The sequence below is a fragment of the Podarcis cretensis genome (assembly GCF_951804945.1).
Source record: "Podarcis cretensis genome assembly, chromosome: 8".
In the NCBI taxonomy this organism is placed as follows: domain Eukaryota; kingdom Metazoa; phylum Chordata; class Lepidosauria; order Squamata; family Lacertidae; genus Podarcis; species Podarcis cretensis.
In genome coordinates, this window is record NC_137177.1 from 23,795,711 (window position 1) to 23,808,077 (window position 12,367).

Consider the following 12,367-nt stretch of genomic DNA (forward strand, 5'->3'; position numbering starts at 1 on the left):
GTAATATAGGAACTTGGGTTGGTGGGATTGGGGGTGGAAAGGTTTGAGATTCCACTGTTTGTAGCTCTGGCAGGGTGTGAGCATCATATTTTTGGCTCACTCATGTCTAGCAATGATGACACTCTTGCCCTCACTGAGAACATTGGTTCTGTAATGAGAGTTTTTTTAAAGTACTCATTTGCTCTGAGCCAGACATGAATGGGCTACTTGCAATATTCAAACCAGTTGTAGTTAAATAATTCCGTGTTTTTCTCCTGAAAGCCCTCTTTGAATAGACCCAACAACGTGGATTAGCAATGCCCATTATTTCTGGTTCTCCTAACAAAACTGGTTGAATACATTCTTTGTTACCTTGCTCTCACATTCTTTCCTTTGCACCATTAGAAAATGGATATACATGTAATTGCTTATATGGGCGTTTGGTCGAAGGGCAAACGTCCATATTTGCAATTAATAATGAGAGTTGAGTAAATAAGTAATTCCTGGGTTTGACCCAAACACTGTAAGTAAGAATAATCACTTCCACCTCCAGGGTTTACATTCCCTTTTAAATTGTGATCAGTACAATTTTCCATTATAAGAGCTTCAGTGTTGCATTATATTTATTTTACGCTAGATTTTCAAAAGACCATTTAACCTATATTTTGTAATATTTATATATGTTGTCATGCATATTTTGAAATGTATATGCAAGGGCATACAGGCATCTGTTTGCTTGTTTTTTCCTTCAGTTATTTTGTTTTGCCACTTAATATTCCTTGCATTCATTGTTGGCGTCCCAGAAAGGGATATGTGGATGCCTAAGAGAAAAGTTCACACCGAGAGCTTTGCCCCCTAACTTCCCTACAGATGTTCTCTCCTGAAGAGGCAAGCTTCTCTGTAAACTGCACAGCTGCTTGTCTCCGAGGTGCAAACAGCTTCACAAGAAAGCATGCCTCACAGTGTGCACATATTGTGTCCCCATATGGTGTCCCCCTGCTTCTTTTTGTATCCTGCCAGTGTGTATATCCTGTCTGTTTTAGGACTTCCTACTTCTCCAGTCTATTATTAATATGCCTTTGCATTGTTCTGAATTCTTCTAAGAGAATTCTCAGAGTCACAAAGGAAGATACACACACATGAGTAATAAGGTTCTTGGTAGAAGTAGTTAGTGTGATGCTAGTGTGATGTTTGCTGTGACTAATTTCCAGATATCCCTGGAATAATTTTTGTTTTTATGAAGTGGTTTTCATCTTTTCAATTTCACGGCGTCCCAGAGCTGACACAAAAATCTAGGAAGCTTTCAACGTCTTACAGCTGAACGTGAAAATTTGTATATTGTACATGCTCTCATCTGATTAAAGAAACCTTGGTCAGTAAATTGTATCATCTTCAATTAGATCTGCAGATGAGAGAAAAACAACAACATTGTTCTAATGTGGCCTTCCACAACCTGGTGCCCCCTAAATATTTTGAGCCATCATCAAAATCATCCCTGACAATTGGCCATGCTGGCTGGAGCTAATGAGATTTGTAGGGCACCAGGCTGGGAGGTACTGTTCTAAAGGGGGGTGGGGAAATGCTCTCTTTTTGAATGATGTACACATGTATTACAACAGGCATTCTCTTACAAAAGAGGAAGGGCATGACTCCAAGACATCACTTGCCACCTTCAGTTCATGCCCACCAGTTAATCATGGCTACCTTTTTAGTCAATGGAAATTAATAGACTTAAGAGACGGCAACCCTAATCGCTTGTTTTCTGAGTGAAGCTTCTGACTTTTACAGCTCAAATTTTAGACCCGTGTCTTTTTCCATGATAGATAAGTCAGCTCAATCTCCAAAACACGCGCACACACACACACACGCAATCTTTCTCACACACACACACATACACACACACACACTCTCTCACGTTTTGGTAGGGTTGCAGTTCTAGTCAAGTTTGTTTTTACTGACAGGTATGTTTTCAGCAGGTTTAGCTCCTGCTGCCTTTGTGCCCAATCCGTACATCATCAGCGCTGCTCCTCCAGGAACGGACCCCTATGCAGCAGGGCTTGCCGCAGCTGCAACGTTAGGTGAGATGCTTAATGAGATGTATGGTTATTTTTTTAAAAATATCTATCTATCTATCTATCTATCTATCTATCTATCTATCTATCTATCTAATGCTGTAAGTTTGGGGAGTTTCCTGCTCATGGGTGGAAAGTTTTTACACCTTGCAGTAGAGCACTGGATGAGAAAGCATAAAACTGAACCCAAAGATGTTTTGCTTCTGCAGCACAAGTAGCAGCATGAGAACAACGGTAGAACTGACCCGTTAGAGCACCAACCTATCATAGTGCTGTTTTTCTTCTGCTCATGGTTGTTTGGCTCAATTTTTGCTACTGAACACCATGTCAAAAGTGATCCTGTGAATTGGGGTCATGTAGGTCTTACTTGCATGCAAGGGCTCTCGTGTTCCAGCGTCTTCACAGCTTAAGCAGCTGAAACCATAGCAAGCTTAAGATAATAAAGGGAAGTCATACAAGGCTTGGACAGCTGGGGTTAATGCTCTTTCTCCCCACCCCCTTTACTGTATACTGTTGCACTTCTGTGGGAAGGAAGTATCCCCTTTCAAAATGAAATATCAGATGGATGTCCAGCAGATATGCAACATTGTCTAAAGCATAAGTTAGATTGTATGCGTTCATCAATATTCTCTTGCAAAATTGGTCTGGGAGATGAGAAACTATAGCAGGATCGCCATGGTACAGGGGATTTTTTTAATAAAGGGCTTGTGATGACATTTTCGTAACCACGTTTTAAATATTGGGGCCATGGGGCTATTTTATTTGTTATACAAGTGTCTCCCCACTTAAGCACAGGTTATGTTCTGGGCCTCCGCATGCATAACTGAAATGAAGTGGAGAGCATCTTCTAAAAAGCCTCCAGTTGCTGCTCTCCTACTTTCCCCGATCCAGGCCAAAATATCTGGAGTTGAAGCTCGGGGGCTGGCCAGAGGCTGGAGGGTGCATGGGAAAGTGGACTATGCTGCTGCCGCACTACCCTGAGTGCCAGCTGTTAGGCGGGAGGCTGAGCAGCTGAACCTGAATTGGAAATAGAAAGAGGGAGCACATGATTAACTCCACCTATTTCTGCCCCATTCTGAGACAGCAACAGTTGGGAGGCCATTTCCATAATTTTTGGAAAGTGGAGGTGTGAAAGCATGGCACTTCTCACATTGCTCTGTCCCAAAATGTGTTTAAATATAGGAAATTTCATGGAACATGGCCAAGGACCTGGTTACTTGAGCACCACCATGGGATGCTGTTGTTATGTAGAGTTACCATGACATAGGCCAATCCCATTATCTCAGGCCCTATTTATCTTTATATCAATTGGTTTACTCATGTCTAGCAATGATGACACTCTTGCCCTCACTGAGAACATTGATTCTATAATGAGAGCTTTTTGTAAGTACTCATTTGCTCTGAGCCGGACATGAATTTTCACCTACTTGCAGTATTAAAACTATTTTAAGGAGATGCATACTTTTATCTTGAATCCCTCCTTGAATAGATGCTGGTGGTGGTTGATAAACGCTGCTCATTCTTCTCTTCCCTTCTAGTAATACATATGTTACTAGAGAAGCATGGAATTGGAGTTATGGGGAAGAGGCAGTATAATGGCAATACAATCTGGTGCCCACCTTTTAGAGCTGGTGGGATGGGTTGTAAATGTGTGACGTGCTGATCTATCATCTTTTGACAATGAGAAGTTTGTGCTGTCATTATGACTACGTGGGAGATTTTGTGTGAATGCCTAGAGTGGTGGCTTTGGTTATTTGGAGCCTGGATGCAAACTCCTGTTCAGCCATGAATCTTCAGCTTGTGTGTTAGTGTGGTGTAGTAGCTAGAGCAGGAATGCAGAACCTGTGGCCCTCCTTAACTGTTGTTGGACTACAACTCCCATCATCCCTATCCATTGGCCATGTCAGCTGGGGCTGATGGGAGTTGTAGTCAAACAGCACCTTTAGGACCACAGGTTATCCAGCTCTGGGACAGAGTGTTGAACTTCAGCTAAGCAAGCTTGGGTTCAAATTCCCACCAAAATGGAAGAGCAATATTTTTATCCAGGATAAAAGAGGATGTAGAACTATTCATATACTTTTGAACTCCATGTAAGACAGATGACAAAAGCATGTAATGAATGCATGCAGTAAGTTCAAAAGCATGCTTTCAGCTTCTGTCTACTGATCTCTTTTCTTTTTCTGGCCAGGAAAAACCAAATTATCAACTCCCTCTTTAGAAACAGTCAATGCAAGCTAGTTACTTCAGTAAATTCAAATTACATTTTTCGCTCCAGCATACACACAAACATTAATTCGATACTCTGCACAGCTGGTAACAACAGCTCATTTAATTAGAGACTGTTAACACCCCAGTCAAACACGCAGGTAATCTGAAAAAAATTGCATTGGCAATTCATTTATCTAGCCACAGATGGGGGTGGGAGGAGTTTGATTAAAATCTAGGTGATTTTAAATCATGGTTTAAATTGCCATGGGAAAAGTACTGATGTTTTATTCATTTAAATAAAATCAAGCTTTCTGTCTAAACTTCAGATAACTTCCTAAACAAAAGTTGCTTGACATAACCTGGTCTTATGGATCAAGTAGGGGCTTTTGTCTGCATTATCCAGGCAAATGTTAACTGTATAACAAAAAAAGAGAACGTCTCCTTTTATTCCTTGGCTGCTAAGCTTATGCAGGAGTCCTTGGTGAGTTATTTTGTCAGAAGCTATTTGAAAGTCCAGCTATTGTTTATCAGCCAGATCACCTCTATATCTATATGCATGTTGACAGTCTGTAAATGTATATTTTCTTTCCCTGTGATCTCTTGTTAACAAGGGAAAGGCCTTTAGCTCAATTTGTTTAATATTGAGCGCTGTGTTTGACAGATGGCCATTCTTTATAGTTTTAAGTCATTATACGTGTAGGCTTCACTTCTAACGCATTGAGTCAAACTAGGCATAACATTAAATGTGTGAATGCATTTAATATGTATTTTACTTCAAATGTCTAAAATAACAGACACATTAAAATCCCATTTAGAAGAGCTATAATTGATCTCCTGGGGGGGGGCGGCGGCTAGTTTTTGGCAGGACCATGGTCTTTTGCTGACAACCTTACAATCTTCCTCCTCACTGTTGCCATGGGGGGGGGGGATAATCCTAAAAACAACAAGTAAGGTAATGATTCCTTTCCACAGCTATTACTTTAGATTTTTTTTAAAAAAAGACACATTAAGGACATCCATACACTTTACACCACCCCATAGTACTGTGTTTAGATTTCATTTCCCAGGCTATTCTAATTAAATGAACATGAGGTGGTTATGTTTTTTAAAAAATAATAAATCAAAACCAGATTTTACTTCAAAAGATTTTTTTTTTTTGTCTCTTGTTGCCCTGAAAGATTTGGGGAACAATTGGAAATTTGTGGCTTTCTATGATAAACTGCAAGAAAACATCAGGGACTTGTCACTTTTTCAGTACCTGCAATGTAGCATGTTTATAAATAAGTAGATGCTGAAATGTCACTGGGCAGCAGTTTGGACAAGCAATAGCCACAGAATGATACAAAGCTCTGCCATCCAGCACCTTTTCAAAGGCTGAATTGGGAACCAAGCCAGGCTAAACAGCAGCATTGGAGGGTGGTGGGGGAGCAAAGACCTTTCCAGTGAAATGGTTGAGAGAAGAAATAACAATACAAGTACAGCATGGGGTGCTTCAGGTTTTTAAAGACTGAAGAAGGCTGCTGCTGAAAAGTGCCCACTTGCTGGCTGAACAAACTAGAAAAATGGCATAAATTGACAAAATGTGCTTGACCATGAAAAGGATGAGAGACAAATGGGACTTGTACGATGGTGAGCTGGTCAAATGTCAGCAACAGAAAAGGGTGTGAATGGCTAGAAAAAGCTGCATTTTTAAATTTCTGTATGAGAACGACACACACAAACACACACACACACACACACACACACACACACACACACATATTTTCACTCTCCACTTTTTATTCATGCATCTCAAATAGGGGTAATGCCAGCAAGGCATTGTAAATATTTGCACCAATAAGACAATCCTGTCTGTTAGAAGGTTTAAAGGCTTAGTAGGAAAAGTACATACATTACTTCTGAGTCAACATACAGTGATCTGAAAAGCTTTATGATCTAGAATAGCTTTGCTAGGTCCAAATTAGAACTTTTCAATTGGATGAATGGGAAGCACAAGCATCTTAGGTGAAATACTTTATCTGAGCAGGTGGATGATGTTCTTAAAGACTTGCACTGTTCTTTCTGCCGAAAGTGGCAGACCATTGGAAATGGAGGCTATAGCTTTGTTATTCCACTGCCCCCTACTTCCACCGTGGAGGAGCAAGCAAAACCACTCTCTTGTTCTGTTAATGAATTACGCAAAAGCACCAGCAGGAGATAAAGTCAGTCCTCTGTTGATATTTTAGGTCCTGCAGTTGTCCCTCATCAGTACTACGGAGTGGCTCCCTGGGGAGTATATCCTGCCAGTCTCTTCCAACAGCAAGCTGCTGCTGCCGCAGCTGCAACAAATTCCTCAAATCAGCAGACCGCTCAGCAGACGCAGCAAGGACAGCAACAGGTGAGCACCTGTGCGCTTTTGCACCAGCCATTAATTGGCCTGAATCTGCAGCCTTTTTTCAGGCACAGCTCTTTTTATAAAAACACACACGAGCCTTTCTTGCTGCTGGAAGGGCTGAAAAGAGGGAAAGGAATTGTTGCCTAAGGATTAAAGTACTTAAGCTGCCCCTGCTCCCTTTACATATGTCCTAGTTCATCTGCATAACTTGGGGGCCAGTCAAGAAGGAGGTAGATTCTCTGTGATGTTTTCTGTTAAACCAGCAACAGGGAACCTGTGGCCATCCAGACACTGTTGGACCATGGCTGCGATCATCCCTAACCACTGGCCATGCTTGTTGGGGGTAGAGATGAAGTGGGAGTCCCAATAATACCTGGAGGGCCACAGGTTCCCCATTCCTGCCTTAAACCCATATTAGATGCTCCCAAAGTATTGGGTGACTTTGTGGTGTTTTGAGAGGCACAGTTGTTGGCTGCTGGGTAGATCATCTTTAGCGACTCATGTGGAGTTCTGATTTCCAGGCTCCAAAGAATCAATGGGCAAATTGGAAAAGGGGCAAAGGGGCCTTCTGAGGCACCTAGATATCACAATGCAGTTGTGTTTATTTCATTAATGTGGCTGCTCCATTCACACACAAACTGTAGAGGAGGAGGAGTTTTATCTTTTTTGACATCAAGGGGAGCATGCAAATGAGGGGAATTGAAATTATGTCCCCTCTCCATACCTTGCTGAGCTGCATTGCTTCAGGCATTTTTCCTCTGCAATCTGTCTCACTTCCTGTACTGAAGTTGAGCTGGTCAAAAAGTGCTTGAAGCAGTGCATCACAGTGTGGAAAGGACGAGGAGCTAAGATACGGTTTCACTTCCCAAACCTGCATGCTGTATTTCATGTAGAAAAAGAAAAAGAAATTGACTCCCACATCTAGCTTTTTATGCAAACAGGGCAGAAGCACAAATGAATATACATGGTTGCCCTTTCATGCCTAGTTTACCTTGGAGGGGATTTAAAGGCTCTTCATCTGAGCACAGACTTGAAAAAGCTGTGGACGCTTCCTCCAGGGAAGAGATGAAATCTTTGAGGTGGAGGTGGCAGCAGAGGGTGTGTGCTGACAGCTTGTAAAGCCTTAAGACTTGAGTATGACAAGAAGTGGGTTTAAAATTGCTTATGGTTACATTATAGCAAAAACTTCTCAAGATCAATTTAGCAAATCAGAATCCATTTTTTCCGAACTTGCTACAAGAGACTACTGCAGAGTCAATGTGTTGCAGCTGTTAACAGTGTTGCACTAGGTTTGTGGAGACACCATTCACATCGCAACTCAGCCTTGAAGCTCACTTTTGGTGACCGTCGGCCAGTTGTAGTCTCTTGGTGTAGCCTACCTCACAGGGTTGTTAAGAAGATAAAAGCATGTGAGAGAGGAGGGGAGAGGGTTAACTATACCACTATCTTGAGCTCCTTGGAGGGAAATATGTAATGTGAAAGTAATAATAAACAAAAATTCTGAAAGTTGCTCATTAATCAGGGTTTAACAATGGTCCCAGTATTAGGGACCATGGACCTGGTAGGGTTGTCTCAGACATTTGGGGTTGGTTGGTGCCTGTTGTGCTAGTGTAGCATCAATGGAATAGGTTACTGAAAGCTGGCAGGTAGAACGTGTTTATGTGTATTTGTGTATAGTAATGGAGAAGAGCATCTTTCTTTGGCCACACCAGTTGTCCTCAAAGGTCTGGCAGTGATGACACTCTTGCCCTCACTGAGAACGCTGTTCGGTAATGAGAATCTTGCTTTGTACTCAGGTGTGCTGAGCTGGACCTTCTTAAACAGAAAGCAGCAACAATGTTAAAAATTGCCAGTCTCTTCCTTTGCCCATTGAAAATGCATCCGTCCCCTTTTTGATATATCCAAGACAAGAGTGCATATTTAGGAATATATTTTTATAGCATGGAGAAGGTAATAAATTCTATAGCCATTGCAAGACCTCCCTCGGTAAAACTGAAGTAAAATACAGTAAGTTTATTGCTATTCATTGCCAAAGGAAGTTCAGGCTGTATTTTAAATTAGATCAGCTTCCAGAAGTTTGTAGAATTGCGGGCTTCGGTCTGTTAATTGTCAATTAGTCAAAAGTCCACACATTTTGGCAGCGCTTGGTAGCCAGTGTTTGTTTTTTCCTAGTAACCAATGAGGTTGCTTTTTCACTTCCTGCTCTATGGCAGCAAAGTGAGTGTCTTCTTCTTTGTACTTGGTACCCTACAAAGCTGTTGGTTTTTTTTATTGGGAATGATTAGTGGAGAGTGTGTGTGTTTGCAGTCCCCTCCAAACTATGACACTGATGTAGAATGGCAGCACAGAATGCAGACGAGCTATTTTGAAAGTGGCACCCTTTTGTTGCTCTGTTCTGCCATTGAAAAGCCATTGGAATGTATGAAACCTTTGGTGTATACTAGAGGTTTTTCCTGTTGCTTGCCATAATCAAATTTGCAGTAGCCACTGGCAGTCATATTCCCAGACCACTGTGGCTAACCAACTATAAGGATTGCATAACTCCATTTGCTTTCTGTGCCTTAGGTTCTCCGTGGAGGAGCCAGCCAGCGCCCTTTGACACCAAATCAAAACCAACAGGGCCAGCAAACTGACTCATTAGTGGCTGCAGCAGCAGTGAATTCGGCTCTTGCTTTTGGGCAGGGGCTGGCAGCAGGAATGCCAGGTAGGAGCTTTTGGTTCCTCGTAGCAGCAGATCTTCCTAAGCTGTAAAAGGAGCCTAGAATTTTTCCCCGGGCAGTGGACAGCGGGCACATTGGGGGCATTGCGTTTAATACACAGTAGAGGGGAGTGTTATGTAAAGTCTATAATATGATTAACTGACCTGTTTTTGTAGGTTATCCAGTGCTGGCTCCTGCAGCTTACTATGACCAAACAGGTACTCTTGTGGTGAATACAGGGGCTAGGAATGGCCTAGGAGCTCCGGTACGACTAGTGGCCCCTGCTCCTGTCATCATCAGTTCCTCAGCAGCACAAGCAGGTAAGTCTCCCTATAATAGTTAGGGAAGCAGTGATTTCCTGTAGTTCCGTATGTTCGTGATTGATACAGTCAGTGTATTAGAAATCCAGTGAAGCAATGGCCCTCCTATAGAATTCAAATTATATTGAACATTGAAGGTGGTGTCTTTTTACATGTCTAGGAGGAAGGCACAGCGCACACTAAACTAAAAAGTCACAAGCTAAAGCTTTGTGGTTCAAAAAACCTGGCTAAAATAAAATAGTGTAGAATTATAGAGTTGGAAGGGACCACAAGGGACATCTAGTCCAGCCCCCTGCAATGCATGGAATCTTTTGCCCAAGGTGGGGCTTGAACCTACGAGCTTGAGATTAAGAGGCTCATGCTTTACTGACTGAGCTGTTTCGCTTCTTCCCACACCATTGGCCCCATCCCAGGGCCCAGCCAGAGCAGAAAATGTTGCAGCTGTGATTTTGACTACCCTCACAAATGTGAAGTCAGGAGTGTGGGCAGTATTTCTAGACATGATAAATCAATGCACATAAGAGAGGAAGGAAAAAGTGAGGCCTTGATTTAACCTTAAGTGCTGCCCAGGATCCTAGTGTAAAAGCAACTGAACCACTTTGTGAGGAGCGCCATCAAAAGCTGCATCAGTGTGAGCGGTCAGTTGTATACACAGTCTAATACAGTTATATTTAATTTTAGAAGAAGGGATGTCTCAGAACGAGGGCAGTAATTTTATGGAAAGCTGAAAAAAAGACAGTTGGGAAGTCTTAAATCCTTTCATTACATCCAGAGCTTATTTAAGACCAATACAATAAAGGCTTACATAAAATGTATACTGCTACAAATTGGAAATGGCAAAACACAAAGCAAGTACCTGAAAATGTTGGCGTGATTGAAAAGCCAGAGACGGTAATAGGCACAAATGTTTACTGTAAGGCAGCCTTCACCAACCTGGTGCTTTGCAGATGTTTTGGAAACATGGCTCATTTCCAATGGGATCAAAGAGGATTGTAGTCCAAAACATCTGGAGAGGGGCACCTGGTTTAGTAAGACCACCAGAGGTGAAAAGAGCACAAACTGGCAAACAACATACCTTGACCATAAATCAAGCCAAGATGCATTAGCCAATTGCTAATGAGAGAGAAGCTAATAATAGTTTTCTTCATATGCATTAGGAAAACTGCCAGAGAAGCAGCAGGACCATTAGACAGACGAAGTGGTTTGCCAGGGGAATAGCAGGCAACCTAGATGAATTCTTAGCATCAGAATTTGCAGCAGAGTTCAGAAATGCATGCGCCTGAGCCATTTTTTCCTTCCTGAAGTAAACTTGAAGGAAAACAGAGAAAATAGTACATCAGGACTCCTGGCGAGAAGTGAATGCATGTTAATAGTCTATGGCAGTAGACTAGGTCTCCTGTCAGGACTTCCGCACCAAGCCTGGCCCATGCATTGTTGGTAGCAACTAAGACAGGGGTGGAGATTGTGGTGCCTTCCAGATGTTTGACCACAAATCTTATCAGCCCTAGCCAGCATGACCAATGGTTGGGGGTAATGGGAGTTTGTAGTTCAAAACGCATGGAGGGCAACAAGATGGTGAAGGCTGCCATAAGCCAAGGTAACAAAAATAAAATTCCAACATTTTAAAAAAATTCTGTATCTCGGGGTTTGTTTTTTTAACGTTTTACCTCAAATTGAAATTAAAGGCACACTTGTGCCTTCAGAGATCTGCTTCTTAGCATGCTAAAGAGTAAGAGCTGTTTATGCTCTGAGCAGCCCAGCAGTGCTGCCTCCAGCCTGGGATGGGGCAAGCTCACAACTGATAGCAAAGGAAAGGAGGCAACGCTTGATTTAAGAGAGGCAACACAACTGCTTTCCTCTGTGGAGGCTGATTGAAAAGAGAGAGGTCTGAGCAGTAAATCCATGCAGAGATGTTGCAGTCAGCCTTTTCTAACTTCAGGCTTACAGGAACCTTTATAATTTGTTACCTTTATGCTTTGCAACACACCTGGGAATTGCTGACCTAGGTGCTAGGTGGAAATGATTGCTGACCTGTTTTGTGGAGTAAACAACAGGTGATGATGCTCAGATGATGGAAATGTAAAATGGGAGCGCACTATAAGCACGTTTCCCAAATTGCATTTGGTTTGTTTGTTTGTTTTTAAAAACCCTTTTCCCTCTTTTTGGTAGCAGTTGCAGCTGCTGCTGCTTCAGCAAATGGTGCTGCTGGCGGTCTAGGAGGAACAACCAATGGACCATTTCGCCCTCTAGGGACTCAACAGCCACAGCCACAGCAGCAGCCCACCAGCAACCTGGCATCCAGCTCCTTCTATGGCAACAACTCCCTAACAAGCAATTCCCAGAGCAGCTCGCTCTTTTCTCAGGGCTCTGCCCAGCCTGCCAACACTTCCCTTGGCTTTGGGAGCAGCAGTTCCCTTGGTGCTACACTGGGGTCTGCGCTGGGAGGCTTTGGAACAGCAGGTAGGAGTTGTGGTTGTCTTGAAGGGGAGGGCTGTGTGTGATGGGCGAGAACAAGGAAATCAGTTCTGAAGAAATTTAACCGTTGTGCCCTTGATATACCCAGTAGCAGAAATCTACTGCCTGTAGATCATGTCTGATGGTTTCAGTTGCCACATGCCTTGCGTATGTACCAAGGAATGTTTTCTTTCTCTGCCCTTTCTCCAAAAGAGCTTAGGGGTGCTAGTCCATATGGTCCTCCTCGTTTTCTCTAAACAG

At 42.6% G+C, this 12,367-nt stretch overlaps 1 protein-coding gene across 7 annotated transcripts in view; it reads left to right on the forward strand.

Annotated features, from left to right (window-relative positions):
• Nucleotides 1–12,367, forward strand: part of PUM1 (pumilio RNA binding family member 1) — a 48,390-nt gene that overhangs the window by 24,937 nt on the left and 11,086 nt on the right. For 4 of the 7 annotated variants that reach the window (XM_079985904.1, XM_079985907.1, XM_079985906.1 and 1 more), the window contains exons 9-13: nt 1,941–2,057; nt 6,485–6,636; nt 9,199–9,337; nt 9,509–9,652; nt 11,822–12,112. In XM_079985904.1, coding sequence (XP_079842030.1) covers nt 1,941–2,057; nt 6,485–6,636; nt 9,199–9,337; nt 9,509–9,652; nt 11,822–12,112 — 843 coding nt within the window. The remainder of the gene's footprint in view (nt 1–1,940; nt 2,058–6,484; nt 6,637–9,198; nt 9,338–9,508; nt 9,653–11,821; nt 12,113–12,367) is intronic. The other 3 variants (XM_079985909.1, XM_079985910.1, XM_079985908.1) reach the window with 2 other exon arrangements.